At 37.3% G+C, this 19413-nt stretch overlaps 1 protein-coding gene across 7 annotated transcripts in view; it reads right to left on the bottom strand.

Annotated features, from left to right (window-relative positions):
- Positions 1–3284: 3284 nt before the first annotated feature.
- Positions 3285–19413, bottom strand: part of slc26a5 (solute carrier family 26 member 5) — an 86202-nt gene continuing 70073 nt past the window's right edge. For all 7 annotated transcript variants that reach the window (XM_060842801.1, XM_060842804.1, XM_060842808.1 and 4 more), the window contains 7 exons: positions 15657–15763; positions 11829–11898; positions 11622–11714; positions 11397–11516; positions 10272–10481; positions 7092–7146; positions 3285–6253 (listed from right to left, as the gene is read on the bottom strand). In XM_060842801.1, coding sequence (XP_060698784.1) covers positions 6105–6253; positions 7092–7146; positions 10272–10481; positions 11397–11516; positions 11622–11714; positions 11829–11898; positions 15657–15763 — 804 coding nt within the window. In that variant the 3' untranslated portion in view covers positions 3285–6104. The remainder of the gene's footprint in view (positions 6254–7091; positions 7147–10271; positions 10482–11396; positions 11517–11621; positions 11715–11828; positions 11899–15656; positions 15764–19413) is intronic.

The raw sequence follows: 19413 nt of genomic DNA, 5'->3' as shown, positions 1-19413 counted from the left end.
TTTGTAATGTTCCAAAGACAAACAAAATAAAATCAGTTTCTATTACAAATTTAGTTTTCTGCAGAGGCAGAAAAACATACAGCACAGAAACCAGCCATTTGGTCAAACCAGTCTATGCTGCACGAGACTGAATATTCCAAGAGTGGCAGTCACAGTCTGATATGATTTTCTGTTAAGACTGAACTTCACAACGCTAGCCAGGAATACTGATCCTGGATATTTTAGAAAGCAGTACATATCTAATCTGGTACAGTTCATTCGTAGTGCAGGATATTCAGGTTTGGGAAGACAAATCACATCCCCGTTGCAGGCACATTGGGCATTTTCTGATTTAAATGTCCAGCAGCACAACCAGCCACCATGACAGCTGCTAAGTATATAACATATGTAATCGTGGCAGTAGGTGCCTAGGATAAGAGTTAGGTACTGGAATGTTCAGGATGCACTAAATGTGGAAGCAGGGGACTGAATTCAGATTAGCATGAGATGGGGGTGTGTCCAATCACAAGGATGCCAGGGATTGGAGGAGGTGCACTTGAGAGTCAGCTTAAAAAATCTAACTGCAGGATAATTGTTAAGTCATCTAACCAGATGACTAGTAGCTTACTGAAGCAGTACCCTCCGAATTGTCCAGCTTTGAATGTACTCAGTGTTACAGACCCATTCAAATTGCCATTGGAATCTTCGATTTCTTGGGCATGGAGTCTGGTCAGTGCAGGTTTCCACATGACCCTGACATACAGCTGCAGGGTGTGCTGCCCAAATGGCTATTTAACCATTAGAATATTCAGGCTCAAGTGAAATTGGTACTGAGCAAATAGATGGAGCTGTGAATTGAAAGGTTCCAGGTCTTGTTGGGCTTCATTCTGGGGTCTTAAAGAGGCAACAGATGTAACAGTGTTAATTTTCCAAAGTTCATCAGATTCTGAAAAACTTCAGACTTGAAAGTAGCAAGTAGAACTCCTCTATTCAAGTTAGCAGACTGAAAATTACAGGCCAGTTAGCTTGTCAACTGTCATGGGGAAAATATTGGAATTGATTAAGGAGGTTGTAACTGAGTGAGGATGTGGGCATCTAGGAGGTAGGACAAAATGACTGAAGGAGCTGCACAAAATGGCTTCTGCATTGTCAAACTGCACTGAACCAGACAGAATCAAGAAACTGCAGACCGATGTAGATCCGATTAATTGCAAAAGTAACGGTTTAACCCTAACCACAAGGCAGAACAAAGAAGATTCTAAGAACAGGCAGTTTACAAGAAATCGTGCTAGGCTAAGGCAAAAATGCACAAGGGTCTTGTGCGATTTGATTAATTGTTACTACGCGATCATGCTCTATGTCTGACTATGAACCCTAAGTATATAAACTTTATGTCGTTGGATTCTTTTGGTGGTCTCAGTACTCTCACTTCTGGGCAGATCAGAGTCTACCGACCTGGCCATAGCGAAGAATAAACAATTGCTTGAGCAATTGACAAAGTCGTTTACAGGTGTGTCTATTGACTGATTGTGGAACCGAGACACAAACCACCCCCTCCCACCAACCGGGGTTCAGATCTTCGTGAGCACCTGGAAAAATTCAAGCAGGAAGAAAAAATCTGCATGATTGGTGAAAGGGAAATAGTGTTTGAACAATTCATTAGAGAGTTAAAAAGTTCTCTTTATCCATCATGATATTAAGACTACCATTGATGTTACTTGGATTTCCAAAAGGCATTTGACAAGGTGTCAAAGATTATTGCGCAAAATTAGTAGCTCATGACGTGAGGGTAGCATACTATCATGGACAGAAAGATTGTGCTTTCTGCTAGCCAGATAACAAATAAATGGGTCTTTGAGAGACAGGGGTATACTTGACCAACATTTTCCAGTTCATATCACAGACGTACATGGGAGGGAGCCAACCAGATGCTAAATTTGCAGAGTACACTAAAGGTAAGTAGGAAATTATGTTGTGAAGAAAACATCTGTCTGCAAGTTAATATGCAGAAGTCAAAGATGCCATAAAAAGGTAGGTAAAATGTGAATTACAGTGGCAGAAAGAACAAAAAAAGTATTTAAACCAAAAATGACTGCAGAATTTTGAGATGCAGATTTTCATAGAAACCCTTGCAGCCAACATGTCCACACCAACCCTCCAAAGAGTAATCCACCCAGACCCATTCCCTTCCCCCATTATTCTATATTTACCCCTGACCCATGTACCTAACCTACACACCCTTGAACACTATGGGCAATTTAGCATAGCCAATTCCCCTAAACTGCACATCTGTGGGAGGAAACCCACGCAGACATTCACTGGAAACTGGAATCGAACCAGAGTCCCCAAATCACTAAGGCAGCAGTGCTAACCACTGAGTCACAGTGATTCAGTCACAAAAAGTCAGTGCATAAATCCAGCAAGTGATTAACATAGCTAGCCTTCATTTTGAACATAAAAGCCAGGATGTTTTAAATAATCAGTGCTTTGGTGAAACTGGGCATCAACTACTGTGTGCTTGTTTAGTCTTGATTTAGATTATCTAAAATGTGTTGAGGTGCTTTACCAGATTGACACCAGAATAAGAAGGCCACCTTGTGGAAATATTGGACAGGCTGGGTTTGTTTCCAATGGAGTTTGGAAGAGTAAGGGAGAAATTCATCGAAGTTTAAGATTCTGAATGATTTTGGAAAGAGCATAGCCTTTTGTGGGTATGTCCAAGACGAGGAACACAAAATCATTGGCCACCCCTTAAGTCAGAAGATTGATAATTCTGTCTCTAGGTTATGCTATTTTGTAAGTTTCAGAAGGTGTCAGAATCACGGAATTTTGTTAGATAAAGGAATTAAGAGTTATTCAAGGTAGATGGGAATGTGGAATTCAGATCAGCTATGATCTTATTGAATGAAGGAGCTAGTTTAAAAAGGACCAAATGGTCTGCTTCTGCCCTTAATTTGTATGATCCTATTTTCTACTCAGTCTGGTCATTTCTTGAACACTTTTGAGGAGGAGGGAGATTTCAATGCACTAAAACACTATACATAAAAGCCTGTCAATTGTTTGTTATAGTGAATTAGATCTTTTAGTGAAACAAAAAGATTTTTTAAGAAGTTTAATCAGAATGCATGTGGGTAAAACCTGAGCAGTTGCTACTTCTGACAATCTTTTGATTTTGGAATAAATGACAGTCAGAATTAGCAACTGCAAACTTCAAACTTTAAGAAGGTTATTTTAAAGAAAATTTGCAGAAGTCACACAAACAGTTTGCAGTACTGATTTTTCTTTATACTTAATATAAAAATCCTTTCAAAAAACATCAAATTGCAGGCAACTTGTAAATTTACACATTCATGACAAATTCAAAACACTTAATAGTGATATAAAAATACAATTACAGAATTTATACTCCGATGGCCAACATGTTATGCATTTTATACTGCCCATTTCCAGATGTCAGAGAAAATTAAGACAATAAGAGTTCCTGAATTATTAACAGATACAGTAACCAACTCTCAAAACTGAAGGAATTTGAACTTTCATTGCTGATTTTAATTCTTACTTTTAAGGTCAGACCACGATCAAATTTTGCAACTGAGAATTTAGTTATAATTTTGAACAGCAAATAATAGGATATTTGCTTCTGTCATGTCTACTCACGCCAAAATACAGGTAGATTAAGTTATTTTAGGTTTACCAAGGAATACATTCATTGATTCAAACCACTAGTCCAGCAATAGTCTATGTTAAACTTGTTCAAAATAAGATCACATGCCTAGATACTTCTAGGCAAAACAAACATGGTGCTTGTTATTGTTCAAGAGCAAGGCTGGACGTTTTTGAAGAAAGCTTACAAACAATGACAACAAACAAGGTTAAAAGAACAAGACAGCTGGAGTACTGAACATTCAGAATTAGGAAAAACACCGTTATCTGTTGTCAAATAACCAAACTCAAAAATGCATAAACACAGGTTTGATATTTTTCAGAGAAGTGAAATAGGATGACAGAACAAAATGAATTTAATATCTTCATTCTGGAGTTCCAATTGTTAGAAAAATTGAGAAGCAATTTCTTTCTTTTGGATAAAAACTGTCAAATGGCTTTTAAGTTAGAAAATAACCAACTATCTCACCAGAACCTTGACCCTTCCTAGTTTGAACTAGAGACAAAAATCTTACACCACCTATATTTAAATACTAGTTTTAAACCTTTGTAAATCGAGAATCTTCAAATATTTACTTGATAATGGACATGGTTAAAGAAATAGCTTACTTTCAGTAATGGTTTGAAGAGATCAGCAATTTAGGTTTTCAAAAGACCTCACCAAATACAGAACATACTGATAAGCATGATCTGTTAAAATATACTCTGCATGCAAGAAACTGTTTTGCAGATAAATGTAAAATGTGGTAATAGAAGCAGCCAAAAGAAATGTGGTAAAGCAGTTTGAGATGTAGAGAGTGTAAACTAATCAGTTTTAGCAACTAAAATTGGACTGGTTTTGTATCACCTATATATTGTTGCTAGAAAAAAACTTGGAGAATTTGAAAAAAGGAATTCTTGGTTATATCCACAGATGGTTTGTAAAATTATACCAACAATGTGGGTATTTTAAATGTAAAGTAACTTCGCAAAATAAATTAATGAAAAATAGCTTCTCAGATTTTAGATGATAATTCAAAGTTCTTAAAGAGATAAAAGTCAGAGCATCACATTTTTATTTTGATAATTTCAAAACCCGATTTTGCAGTTAGAAGAACACTGGAAACAAAAGATCCCACATTTTGTACATGGTCTGCAAGACATCTGACCTCAGTTGGGATAGGCCAACGAGCACTACATTTGGCTTCAGCATTCCTTGACAGAGGTGGAGGGGTTTTGGGGGAGGAATGCTGGTGAGGCGTGCCAGGTTGGAACTGATCAAGCTTTTAATCCCCAATTCAAATTTTACTGGATTCAAATTCATGCCTGAAAGAATTAGAAAGGAGCATTAAACCAAATGTTTTGTTTATCTGGTCAGAGAATGTAATGCATAAAAAATATAAAAGTCTGTAATTTAAGAAAATGATGCATTTTTTATTACCTTGGTGGCATAAAATCATGGCATAATTGATTTTACAAAAAAAATCAACAGGAGTGAACCAGTCAGAATATTTCAGAATTGTTTTGCAGAATGATTTTTTTTTAAAAACTTCTTCGAAGTGGTTGTGTCTGCTAAGGTGAAGAGTGTCAGATCATTAATCCATTGTGTGCATGGCATAGCTGAAGTACAGGTGGGCTTTAGTGGTATGTGATAGTGAGGGAAGGAGTTAAGCTTAAGAGTCAAAATCACCTGTGCAAAATTTACAAGGCCAAACTGAAGTACTGTCTAAATGTTTTAACAGCAAGAACAATGATATTTATGGGGCTGAAATTTCCAAATGGGTCACCAATGCATCAAAAACACTAATAGTAACCAAAAACTGATTAAAATATATGCATTTACATTTCACTGTTTTTAATGTTATATTCACATAAGGTAATCTAAGTTACATTTCGAAACCTAGTTTGCAAAGTTACCCAATGGTGGTTTACATAGTTGTGATAGAATGGTCTTTCCACTTGATTCTGTACCAAAAGGAGTAGTGAGGGAGGGAGCACTAGTTTTGTTTAGAAGATTAATTATCAAATCTGAGATGTATGGATTTGTAAAGTTATTTTTTCAAGCAGAAACAAAAGGGACAGTTTGGGCACTGATGAACAAAAACAATACAGAAAAGCAATCAATCATTTGCTTTGATAGTCTTCCATTCGGTGAGACAAACATTACATACATAGATATAGATGTTTATGCAGATATCTATGAAAAGAATTAAAACATTAAACAAAAATGGTTACTAACAGCTATCAGGCACTATAGAAGTTGCTCACATCTCAAACTCTTATCAGAATGAAAATAAGTTAAAATCCAAATGTGTGGTGCAAACAATTAAACCAGTCTCGATGGGATAATTTCCTCTGACAAACTTGAAACAGTTACCATTCTTGGAAATGCTGCGATTTTTTTTCTCGCAGTTTTAACTGTTTCCAGATGATCTGCACCAAGATGAAGTACTATAATAAATTACTTTATCAAGTCAGTCAGTTCAAGAGGACATTTCTGTGGAAGAGTCTCCTCTTAAAGATGCTAACTCCTGACAGTGAAGAACAGCATCATGTACAGAATGAAACAGAAGACTTCTTGGAATTGATTCATCAAAAAACTTCAATATAGTCAGATCTTCCACAATGCATTCTACAAGTAAAACAAAAATAAGTGAGAATAAAAATTTTACCAACATTTTGAAAGAGTCAAGAGGGGTCTAAACATGAGAATCTATAAGCAAACAGGCTGTGAAGATTTTTGACATGGGTAACAACCTTGAACAAGCAATGCTACTCGGCAGAAAGCAAGGTTTACAATGACTGCAATCATTGCTGTTATAAGCATCAATTATAAATAAAAACACTAGCCAATTTGTAGTCTAATTCTATTGCCACATTTTACTGGGTACTTTAACTTGAGACTAAAGTACATTTATAGGATGAGATAAGTGTAATGAACAAAAATGTAATGAATTGACTGTTTCTTATAAAATGTAGATAAATATTACATTAAATGAATAAAACATGTTGAACTTTATCTGGATGATTCTTAAAAAAAAAGAAAAATGATAGTGATTGTGGAGATTTGATGCTTTCCAAAGTGAGAAAGTTACAAAACCATTAACAACTGGCCCCAGAGGCCTTTTTGAAGCATACATTCTCCGCAGGTCTCAGTTTGGATGAAAATTGAAAATATAACATTTGGCTGTGAAATGGTTACGAGTTTTGGTTGCTGTTTTGACAGCAATTCAATAATCTCAACGCTAATGGTCTCAAACACAATCCACAAGATATTGGAAATAATGGATATAAAATGTATTTGGGTGGGATTTGGCACACTGCTACATTAAATGGCAATAATTAGAACTGGTCACAGTATGTTTATGTGAATGATTACTACAAAAACCAAATGCTCATGACCAAAGCATATTGCATAAGTTGGTACAAAAGGTGACATTTCAATATCTCCTAAGCAGCATTACACTTACCACTACACCCAGCTATGAAGACATTGATTCCAATGTTGTCATATTCCTTTATTATCTAAAAATTATTAAAAATAAAACCATATCAATTGAGGTTAATACTGGCACGCATTTCCCGAATGTTAAAACGTTCTCTGTTTAGGCCCTTTCAGTAGTTTGTTGTTGGCTCCAGATACTCAGAAGGCAGATACCACACATCTTATCCTTGCTCTGTCCAGTTAATTTAAATCAAGTCAACAACAGGAAAATTTTTAAAAGCTAGATGCAAAAGTGAGAACTATTTCTCCAACTATGCACAATAAGAATTACTGCATAAGTCAGCTCAGCTGCGATACTCCCCAGTGGTAAAAGAACCATTCTTGATTAAGAATTCCTGATAATAAAATGGTCACCTGAGGCAGGTTCAAGAGGTTACATGTTTTTACAAGCAATAAAAAATTTTTCTGAACTGTGCAAGAAATGACAGCAAGCATCTTTCAGATGAATTGGGAGCATAAGAAAAAACATACATAATCATAAAACCCTCTTTACTTTTAAGTGCATCCACTTCATAGAATGTTAAGCTTTATCCAATGATTGCATTTTTGTATTTATTAAAATATGTTGAGCTTTTAGCTTTACAGCTTGACCAAATTGCATACATGCCTTTAAATTACAGCATTAAAATAGCAGGTTGTATCTGCTCTAAGTGTTCATCTCCCACTTGATCAGTCACACCACCCTGCCTTCCAGTTGCAATGCAGCCTGAAATCATGCATGTTGCAGCCTGCTTGCCAGTCACAGGTAGATATGGCAAGTTGTGTGACAAGACGGCTAAATGACCGCTCACTGGAGAGAATCAAACATTTGAAAATTGTACAACTGCATTAATCAGACAAGTTGCAAATACTTTCTATTAATGCCCAATTTGTAGTCAAGTTTCTGGTGAAAGACATTGTTCACCTTGAAAAATATACATGCTAGAAGGACAGCAAAAGGTTCACTAGATTGATCACAAGAATGGCAGGTTTGTCATGTGTGAAGAGATTAGATCAATAGACTTGTAACCACTAAAGTTTAGAAGCATGAGAGGAGGTCTCATTGATGTTTCCTTTTACTCGGGGATACAGAATAGGGGCTCACTATCTCAGGATACAGGGTAGACCATTTCAGCATGTTTCAGACTGAGACAAGGAGATATTTGTTCATGGAGAATGTTGAACCTATGGAATTCCTTCCCGCAGAAGGCTGTGGAGGATATATCACTGAATATCAGTAAGAAATACAGGATCAGCAATGACGGACCAGACTCAATGCATTGAGTGGTCTACTCCTGTCTCAGTCTGTATTTTTTATATTTTTTTATACCAGTTCTGTTAGAGAAAAAAAAATCTATTTGAATTACATATTATTTGAAGAACAGCCTGTTCAATTTCCAAGTAATATTTGTCAACAAACAAAATAGTGAAATTCTGAGATAAAACAAAGTGCTAACATTTCAATCAGCAGCTGTCAATACTGGAAGCAAGTCAACCCTGCAGTTAGATGCTTTTTACGAAAACCAGAATCTTATGATTTTACAGATGAGCAAACTGCAGGAAAAAAAACTAGAACAAATTTAAAAGACGACAGATTATTAAACTGTAAAAACAAAAAAAAAGAGAAAAAGGATGTTGGGAAACCGACCCCCCCCAAAAAAAAAGTCACCTTGAACAAGATATATGGAAAGGAAACTATTATTTTTCTCCAGTGAGAAGCCATGTGAGATGTGAACAGTTTCAACAGAACTGGAGGTGAAGTGGAGAGCATGATAGGTAAAACGCAAGGTAAACCCAAGGGTTCACTGAAAATAAAATACATACAGAGGATATGATCACATCACCTGCTGTGTACTCATAAGGTAAATGTCTGAAGTGTGCATTCGCAGTTAAATGTCAATATTAAAGACAAAAGTCTTTAAATGACTCCAAGTCAGTCCCCTTACTGCCCTTTTAAGCGTCAGTCATGGATTAGTGGCAGCATTTTCATACTAGAGTCAAAAAAAAAAATGAGGATTCAAATCTTAGTCACAGGACTGAAGCACACAGGGATGAGGAAGAGTGGTTTGCCTTACCAGAGGGGTCTCCTTTCAGACAGGCACTAAACTAAACTAACACCCCCATCTGACACCTCTAGTGGATGTAGCTAAATCAGGGCTGCATGACGTGCAAGGGATTTCTCCAACATTTAGTCTGCAGACTGCCACCAAAACACAGAGAAATAGCTAAACAGTATCTATAAACATCCCCATTAGCATACAAAAATGCTCAATTAGAGTTCTCTCAAGGCCTCATCTGGGAGGATGAGCATGATTTGCCCAGTTTTTGGGTGGGTCTAGCTATTAAAAATGTGGCTACAAGAAATGCCATTGGTGTCTGAAATTCTATGCTCCTTTGCACGTAGTTGGATGCATTTAGGCAAATTACACCATAAAAAGCATTGCAACTGAACAACAAATTTTGACCAAGATGCTTAAGTACTCTGAATTTAAATAAAAAGGATGCTTTTTCAGGATCTAAGGATCACAGATTTTTTTAGCATCTGCAATAATCAAAACAACTTTTCTGGTAATACACTAGATTGTATTCTATAAAAGTTATATAATATCCAAAGATGAATCCTTGACATAAGCCAAGTGAGTTATCTTCATTGGAGAAACAACAGCTACATTCAAAAGGCATTACATGCATTGTACCCTGTAGTAATAATTAAAGCTAGATAACTACGGATAATATGGAATTTGATTCATACTTAACAGCAAGAAATTGTTACAGTCAGCAAAAGATTACATATTATTCAGAGGCAGAGAAAAATAGACTATATTTCCTCAGTCTAATGAAGCAATGTTGTCATGATTAACTAAAGATGGCATGTTTTACTTATGGAGGAGGCATCTCAACATTTTTAAATAAATATAAACTACTTATAATTAGAGACAAATGGTCACTTATTAATAGCAAAGGTTATTAATACATTTCAAAAGTTTTCAAAAGCCATGTTTAGCCTTGAATATTAAGTCAACATAGACCAGTTACTATTGATGATTTAATCATCGAATTGTATCATGCTACACCTAGCTCCTTATAGATAAATCAGATTCAGTATACACTTTAGTTTTTAAGTCAGTGAATATTAACCCAAGTCCCATCAAAAATTAACACTTACCATTTTAAGCATCTTTGTTCCAACACTGTCTATAAAACTGACCAAGCTGAAATCCAGAATTAGAGCGTGTGTGTCAGCTGCTGATTTAATAAAAGCCGTCAGTTTATGTTTTGCATCAGATTCCACAATATTCAGAACATTTGAAGCTCCATTCTGAATTGCTTCATTTGGAACTTCTTCAGACACAGCTTCCTGTTTTGCAGCCTCGTTCTGCAGAACAAACAAAGATAGTATTGAGGTGCCCCCTCATGGGCTAAGTGCCTATTAACACTACTATAGCATGGTTGTGAAATAAGTTGATCATTTCCTGGAAGATAATCTTTACAATACACAAAAGCTAAATATGCTGAAGTGAACAATCTTCTTTTAGCAATGTTTAGATCAACATCCATCAACAATAGACTGCAAGGACAGAAGAATAAGATGGTCATCTAGCCACACAACCAATGCAGAGAGCAATGGTTTAATCCCTGGTGCTCAAGAGCCATAAAGGCACAATTTTAGAAGTTAAGGGTTTTCAGCCTGAAAACATTTCTATAAATGGATCCTTATGGAGATTCAGCAGTAAGTGAAAGCAAATGTGAAACATTAAACAATTTGTATTTACAGTAGGATAGCAGTTCATATGGACTCATTCAATATCTCTTCCAAAATGTAATCAGCATCTGGAAATTGAATTTAGAAACCAGCACTTGTTGTAACATAACAATGAAAATAACTTGTTTCGAGATGTGAAAATCTAAGACCGTAGGGGCTTCATTCAAAATTATGTTCAGCTTAATTAGATTTCCAGCTGTCTGGTATTGTTCTCTCCCAGTTTCAATGTTCCTTTTTCATGATTTGCATGCTTTGATACAATTAACTTTTTAGATAACTCCAAGAAAAGGAGAACATTATTTTCAGTGTGTTACCTCAGTGAAAAATCACAACACCAGGTTATGGTCCAATAGATTTACTTGGAAGCACTAGCTTTCAAAGCATTATTCTTCATCAGGTCATTGTGGAGAATACGCTGATGTTGTGATTTTTAAACTTTGCCCACCCCAGACCAACACCTCGAAGTCATGGCTACCTCAGTGAGGCATGACATTACCGTTACTAAACATTGAAATAGAAGAAACATACTGGGATATTTCTATTTCCCCATTTTAGGATACTTTTTCTTTCTGCCAACCGAGCACTTTTCTTAGCTTTTTCTTCAAGTTTTTTCTTTGCCAATAAAATTGCAGCTGGTTCTATTTCAGTCTAAAAGAAAGAAGAAATATTTTTAGAACAGAACAGAATTATATATACTGAATGACATTCTTAGGATTTTCAGAAAGACATCATTGCAAACTTCTCATTGCTCACCTTTTTATGCAAAGTATTCACATACATATCAACATTTGCAAAATAAAGAGAGGCACTAGATTGGAAAATCTTTACTCCAGGGACTTCTTGTACCTGAAATAGAAAATGTTTTATAAGCATATTAAAAAAGATATGATAGTTGCTGGTTAATCAAAGCTACTTTAAAATTCACCAAAAAAAAAACCCAGTAAGACACTGGGTTCTCACCTCCTCATAAGCATCTATGTCCAAGTAGATATCTGTATTAGGTATCTGACCAAGCATTGCACTTTTAGGACTGCAAAAAGAATTCAGATTTACTGTTACATTAGTTAAAAGATGACATTACCATAGTTGGTGAGGATCATTTAACAAAAGACATGGATCAAAAACCTATATGTGAATAGTGACCAAAAAGAAACCTAACTACAATAACTTGCATTTATAAAGGGCGGCACGGTGGCACAGTGGTTAGCACTGCTGCCTCACAGCGCCAGGGACCTGGGTTCAATTCCCGACTCAGGCGACTGACTGTGTGGAGTTTGCACGTTCTCCCCGTGTCTGTGTGGGTTTCCTCCGGGTGCTCCGGTTTCCTCCCACAGTCCAAAGATATGCGGTCAGGTGAATTGGCCATGCTAAATTGCCCGTAGTGTTAGGTAAGGGGTATATGTAGGGGTATGGGTGGGTTGCACTTCGGCGGGTTGGTGTGGACTTGTTGGGCCGAAGGGCCTGTTTCCACACTAAGTAATCTAATCTAAAATTCATTTAGCTTTGTTCTTAATAATTTTAGTGTTTCACAACCGACAAAACATTGGAACAAGTGACCATGAGAATACTCTGAAAGGTCGATCTTGCAGGTGGTGAGATAGGGAGATTGAGGGGGTTAAATCAAACTTGGGACCTATGTAGTTATAGATAGGAGTACTTTGTGATGGAACGAAAAATCGGGGTTGTGCAAGAATTAGACACTCAAATAAGGCACAAGAAAACAATAAGTGAAGGTGGTGTGTAGTGGAACAGAAAAACCTGAAATTCCTCAGGGCAGCAAGACAGGAAGAGGAGTAGACAGTAGGTATATATGATAGTCTCAAAGCCCAAGTGCAGGCGGCTTTGCAAGAACTGTATAAAGCATTAGTTAGGCCACAGAGTAGTGACTCATTCCCAACCATATTAGATCAGAGGTGGTACAAGGACATTATTCAGACTAGAAAATTAGCTATGAAAAGTTCAGATTGGTGGGTGTTTTCTTTAAAACAATGAAAGCTGGGGGTAAAAATTTAAGATTATATAAAATTGAGCACTTGGTATTGGATAGATAAAACCTTTTTGATTAAAACAGGAAGTAACTGGTTTGCTTCGATCGGAGGTCACTCAGGATTAAGGGAGGGAAGAATTTAAGTGTTTTTGTTCTCTCTCAAAGTGGTGCAGCTCTAGTATGAGAACGCAGTGGAGTTAGAAACTCAAATTTGAAAAGAATGTCAGACCTATACTTGGGAATACTGTAATCTACTGCTTTCCAAAATCTCTCCCTCCACCCCCCCCCAACCTCATCTCCGATTCAATCTTCTAACTCAACACTACCCTACCTGTCTAATTTTCCTTCCCATCTATCCAGTCCACCCTCTCCACCTATCATTTCTGCATCCCACCTGCATCTACCTATCGCCTTCCCACCTACCTTTCTGCACCCCCATTCCCTCCACATTCCTGATGAAGGGCTTTTGCCCAAAACATCGACTCGCCAACTTAAATGCTGTCTGACTTACTGTGCTTTGCCAGCACATTTCCACTGTAGGCCAGAAGCAGGAAAGTGAGGTTAGGCTGGAGTAGCAACTTTTTTTGGCAGACAGGGATACAAGAGGTTGAACATTCAGAACCTGAAGAAAAGGTCACTAGACAAAAACATGAACTCAATTTTCTCCCCACCATAGTAGATCACACAGCCTCCAGATGAAACACTAGTGGTATGGCCCGCTTTTTATTTGTGCGTTTAGGTTACCTTGGGTTGGTGATGTCATTTCCTGTTCTTTTTCTCAGGGGTGGTAAATGGAATCCAAGTCGACATGTTTGTTGACAGAGTTCTGATTGGAATGTCATGCTTCTAGGAATTCTCACGCATATCTTGGTTTGGCTTGTCCTAGAATGGAGGTGTTGTTCCAGTAAAAGTGGCATACTTCCTCATCTGTATGAGGAAGATACTAGCGAGAGTGAGCCACCAGGATACATGAATGTCAACTCTCCACAAAAAGACATGACCCACTCTCACTAGTATCTTTACATACAGATAAAGGATGGCATCACTTCAACTGGGACAACATATCCATCCTAGGACAAGCCAAACAGAGTCAGGCATAAGAATTCCTAGAAGCATAGAATTCCTGTTGGAATGCTATCAACAAAAACATCGACTTGGACTCCATTTACCATCCTGAGAAAAAGAGAACAGGAAATGGCATCACCAACCCAGGGAAACCTAAAGCAGGCCATACCACTAGTGCTTCATCTGGAGGGCTCACTGATGCTAACTAGTGTGGTGACTAAACATCTGATACCAAACCTTCCATCTCAGTGAGCAAACCTATATCCAGAACCTCAACCGGGGCTACAAATCTTAAAACTCGGTATCACTTTTCTCTTTAAAAGAGAAGAGGGACTGGTACCTAAGGGGAGTAGCAACAAGTGAATTATGGGGGCCAAGAAGAAAACTACAGAGAATCTTTAGTTGCTCACTGTTCAAATAGTTGTCTCAAAAAGCCACAACAATTTAGCTTATGATATGACGTGTTTATTTTAGAAAAAAAAAATCAATTCACATTTTGACTATTAAGACAATTATCAATTTATGTAGTCATCCATTAAAGTAATACATAGTTTAATAAATGGAAGGTCTAATCAATTATTATTTAGGTCATGTTCAGCCTATTGCTCTTTACCTATATTCATGATTTAGTTGAAGACGTGGGGGAACAACTTACAAGTTTGTGAATGACAAAAGATGATCCAGACGTATGGTAAAAGCAGGTAAGTAAATACCAAAAATAAAAAAAAGTGTGAATCATGTGAACAGAATCAACATTAAGCATGCTTAAATCATAAAGCAGAATTATGATGAAATATTTTCATATTAACTCAACTCTAAAGTATTAGAATTACTACACAGAAGCAATTGCTAAAGACAGACATAAGATAATGGGCTGGATTCAAGAATTATCCTTTATAAACTAAACCTATTATTTTACTCTTACACAAGGCCAAAGTAGGTCTTATCCACATGATTCAAAGCTTAAACATTTTATTCAAATAGGATTAAGGAGTTGAGCCTACAAACTTTATAAAAACAATAGATCGTGTTATGGCTCGATTGCCTCTACTTTATAAAGCTCAGCTGTACAGACTAAAAATTTACAGTAGTTTTTTCTAAGACCAGGGCGTCGTTATACAGTGGAACAAATCAGGTTCGGTGCTAGGAAAATCTTTTTCTCAAGAACAGTGCAAATTCATTGTGTACCTTTATAACAACTAAACCAGATACTTACTGGGAGGGAGGGAGGGCCTTCATACAAATTGGTCTACCTTTAGTAATTCTGATCCACACTGCTTCCTGAACTAGTTTTTATAGCTAAAAATAAGAATAACAGTTTGCAGATCTGTTCCCTCCAATTTGTCATAAATTTTGGATTTGGCTTTACACCATTGCCATGAGATGACACAGCACATAAAAAAGGTTGGAAGTTTTTTTGATGTGATTCATTATGCATTGTAATGATACAAGATAAGCATTTAATTAAACTATATTTTCCTGTTTTATGTTTGCAGCATACCTCCAAATGGATATTCCAGTTGGAATAAAGGGGTGCATCAACTGAAAAAGCAAAATTCTAACAGCCCAGCCAAATTATTGCAGTGTGTATTGTGCATATAGTTCAACAAAAAAAAGGACACCAGGATTATAACTAAAATGATCACGTATTGCCCACCAAAAGTCAGAAAACATGCGAAAAATTCAAAATAGTAAAAGAAACATTTCAGTTAGCACAGCATGTTTCTTTTTCTAACCTTTGAGTTCGGTAAATAACTGTAATAATGGCAAACAACACTGCAACCAGGAGTCCATAGTCCAGTCCCAAAATGAAAGAGGATGCAAATGCTACTACCCACAATGCCTGGAACAGAAGATGATCATATTCAGTAAAACCAAACAAACACTCATTCATATGCTGAAAAAAAAATTGACAATGATAAATCAGAGATGAAGGAGTATGCGTTTAATCCACATAATCATAATGGCAAATATACCATTTGGAGCCAGTTCACGAGTAACACCTGTGCCATCACCCCTTCACCAATTTCTTGCTGCCAATTGTGCCAGACCTAGCGTAGGAGTTGTCACGCCTTTGCCATTGGGCCCACCTTGCTTACACCGCACCCCACGTGGAACCCACATTTGTCCTACACCAGGAGTCCCTGGCTCCATGGCCGCTTGCTAATAACCAGGAATACTCTCTCTGGGCCTACCATGACTACAACCAGAAGTCTCTGGCTTCACCATCACCTTGATGCCAGGAGCCCATGCTCCAGCTATAGAACATGATAAAAAGCCATCAAGACAGAAATCATATTTGAAAAAGGAAACTGGATAGGTTATACAGAATGGAAAATAATAGAAGGAAAACACTTGATTAGTGTATTACTCCAGTTAAAGAGCCAATGCCAACATAACCAAGGGATTTGTCCTGCTCTATAAATTTATTTTCTCAGTGTGCAATGTTCTAAGCTTACCAACTTCAATAAGCCAACATGAAATTTAGTAAAACAATTCGAAAGCTATAATAAAAAGCTTAACTGACTGCTATTTAACACTATGTGCATCACTTAGCAACATGCAAGCGATACTGTTGAGTAATAATCTTGCAGTAAACAGGTTAACTGGAGAACTCAGGTAAAGAGAACATTCTTTTAAATTGTTTAAAATCAGAGTAAACCAAAACAGCCATTCTAGCACTTTTTAAAAAAATTCAATATTGACAAACTGTTCACCAAATCTATGCAAAACTGATGTCCACATCTCAAAAACAAGCACCACAAAATCCTGTTCAGTTTCATACCAAACTCTGGATTTGAAGGTCACAGACCGTGGCTAATTTTCTGGGGTACAGATACTATAGGAATAATAGAAAGAGGGGCGAGAGGAGAGGGTGACATTTTTTGGTAAGGGAAAATATCATGGCAGTACTTAATGAGTATATTCCTAGGGGATCATCCAGTGAAACTATATGAGTGGATCGGAGAAATAAGAATGGGCAATCACTTTGATGGGATTATACTATAGGTTCATCAGTAGCAGCAAGAAATCGATGAACAAAAACATAGGGAGATCACAGACAGCTGTAAGAATAATCGCGTTGTAATAGTAGAGGATTTTAAAAATTCCAAACATAGACCGGGACTGCTGTAGTGTTAGGAGGCTTGGATGTGGAGGAATTTGTTAAGTGTATTAAAAAACAACTCTCAATATATAGATGGCCCTATGAGAAGGAGGAGCAAAACTCTACCTTCTGTGAAAAACAAGTGATGGAGATGCTAGTGGGGGAGCACTTTGGGACCAGTGACCATAATTTTATTAGTTTTAAAGTAGTTAAGCATAGTCCAGGCCAAAAAATTTTAAACTGGGGGAAGACCAATTTTGATGGTATTAGACAGGAACTTTCAAAAGTTGATTGTGGAGGCTGTTTGTAGGTAAAGAGACATTTGGCAAGTGAGAAGCTTTCAAAAGAGATATAACGAGTGTTCAGGGACAGCATACTCTTGTTGGTGTGAAGGGCAAGGCTGGCAGGAGTAGGAAATGCTGGATGACCAGAGATATTGAGGCTCTGGTCAAGAAAAAGTAGGAGACCGTTGTTAGGTATAGACAGCTGGGATTAAGTGTTATAAAGTTGACAGCATGTACTGTACCTTTAAAAAGAGAGACAATGCTGCTCTGTACTGAGAAGTTACAAGCACCTGTGGGTATGACAAGATGGCAGCCCTGGAGTGCACTGGAAAATTGAAAATATGTAATATTTGGCTATGAAATGGATACCCGAGTTTTGGCAGCTGGTCTGACAACAATTCAAATTTAACCAGTTTAACATATGCTCCAGGATAATAAAACCCAATCGAGTTTGAATTTATTGTTTTGCCAACGTTGAACCAATGAGATGATCTGATGTTAGGGGTATAAAAACATGGATATTTTGAAAATTGGAGAAACAGCAACTGCCGAGATAGAAACACATGGAGATCTAACATTTTGCTAACACTGAAAAGGTACCTTTTCATATGAGACAGACTCAGTAAAATGACAGGTGATGGTCTAGAGAGACCATCAGCTGGAAGATGACAAGATGATAATGGCTGCACGATTTTGAAATCAAGTTGATGTGACTTAAATGAGTGCCTATTGGAACAGCATATTGCATATTACCTGCCTCCAACTGAATAACAAATCAAGAGAAAAGGGGGCTTAGAGTTGTGAGTAATTGTTTTTTTTAAAAAAATCTCTAAATGTGAACATTAAATTGACGTTCTTTTCTTTAAATAGTGGAACTGGAGTTCTCTGTCACACATTTTAACAGATTATGATAAGTGATCTTTTCTGGGTGTTTGGTTTTATTAACAGAAGGGTTCACCTCCATGTTGTAACCCAAGTGAATCCCTTGGAGTATGGGGATGTGGGAGTGAGAGTATACTAAGAGAAATCAGGAGGATGAGAGATAACTTTGACAAATAAGGTTAATGAGAATCCAGAGTTCTACAAGGGCCAAATAGGGTAACCTGGGAAAAAATAGGTGTTCTTTAAAGATCAACAAGACCACAGGAGATAGGCAATATCCTAAATGAATATTGTGGAGACATGGAAGCGAGGAGAACTCTGGGGAAATAAATAGTGACGACTTGAAGAAAATGTCCACATCCCACACAGAAGAGAAGCTGCTGGAGGTTGTAAAAACAAAAAAAGGTACATAAATCCCTGGGACCTGATCAAGTGTATCCCAGGACATTGAGGGAAGATGGAAAGAAATTACAGGGTCCCAGCAGAGATATTTGTGTCATCCACAGTGACAGGTGGGGGTTGAGAGAGATTGGACCTACACTGCACCATTAAGAAATGCAAGGAAAAGCTTAATGTCAGTGGCAGGTAAATTATTGGCGGGGATTCTGAGAGACAAAATCTACATGCATTTAGAAAGGGAAGGACTGTTTAAGGATAGCCAGCATGGCTTCGTGCATGGAAAATAGCATCTCAAACTTGATTGATTATTTAGAAGAGATGACCAAGAAGATAGATTAAGGCGGGTGGTAGACATTGTCTACATGATAGACTGGTTAATAAGGTTAGACTATACTGAATCCAGGGTAAGCAAGCAAATTGGATAAGAAATGGACTTGATGGTAGGATACAGAGGGTGTGGTTGACAGTAGCTATTCAACTGGAAGCCTGTGACCTGCGGTATTCATCATTTACATAAGTGATTTGGACAAGGATCTAGGAAGCATGATTAGTGAGTTTGCAGATGACACCAAAATTGATGGTATAGTAGACAGTGAAGGTGGTTACAATGGGATCTTGATCAACCGAGTCAGTGAGCAGAAGAATGGCAGATGAGGTTAAATTTAGTTAAGTATGAGCAAACTGGGGCAGGACTTACACTTAACAGGAGGAGAAAGACAGCTACAGATGCTGGAGATCAGTGTCAAGAGTGTGGTGCTGGAAAAGCACAGCAAGTCATGCAGCATCTGAGGAGGAGAATCAATGCTTCGATCATAAGCCCTT

This window comes from Hemiscyllium ocellatum, chromosome 23 (assembly GCF_020745735.1).
Source record: "Hemiscyllium ocellatum isolate sHemOce1 chromosome 23, sHemOce1.pat.X.cur, whole genome shotgun sequence".
In the NCBI taxonomy this organism is placed as follows: domain Eukaryota; kingdom Metazoa; phylum Chordata; class Chondrichthyes; order Orectolobiformes; family Hemiscylliidae; genus Hemiscyllium; species Hemiscyllium ocellatum.
Note: the sequence above shows the minus strand (reverse complement) of the source record. Positions and strands in the feature narration are given on the sequence as shown.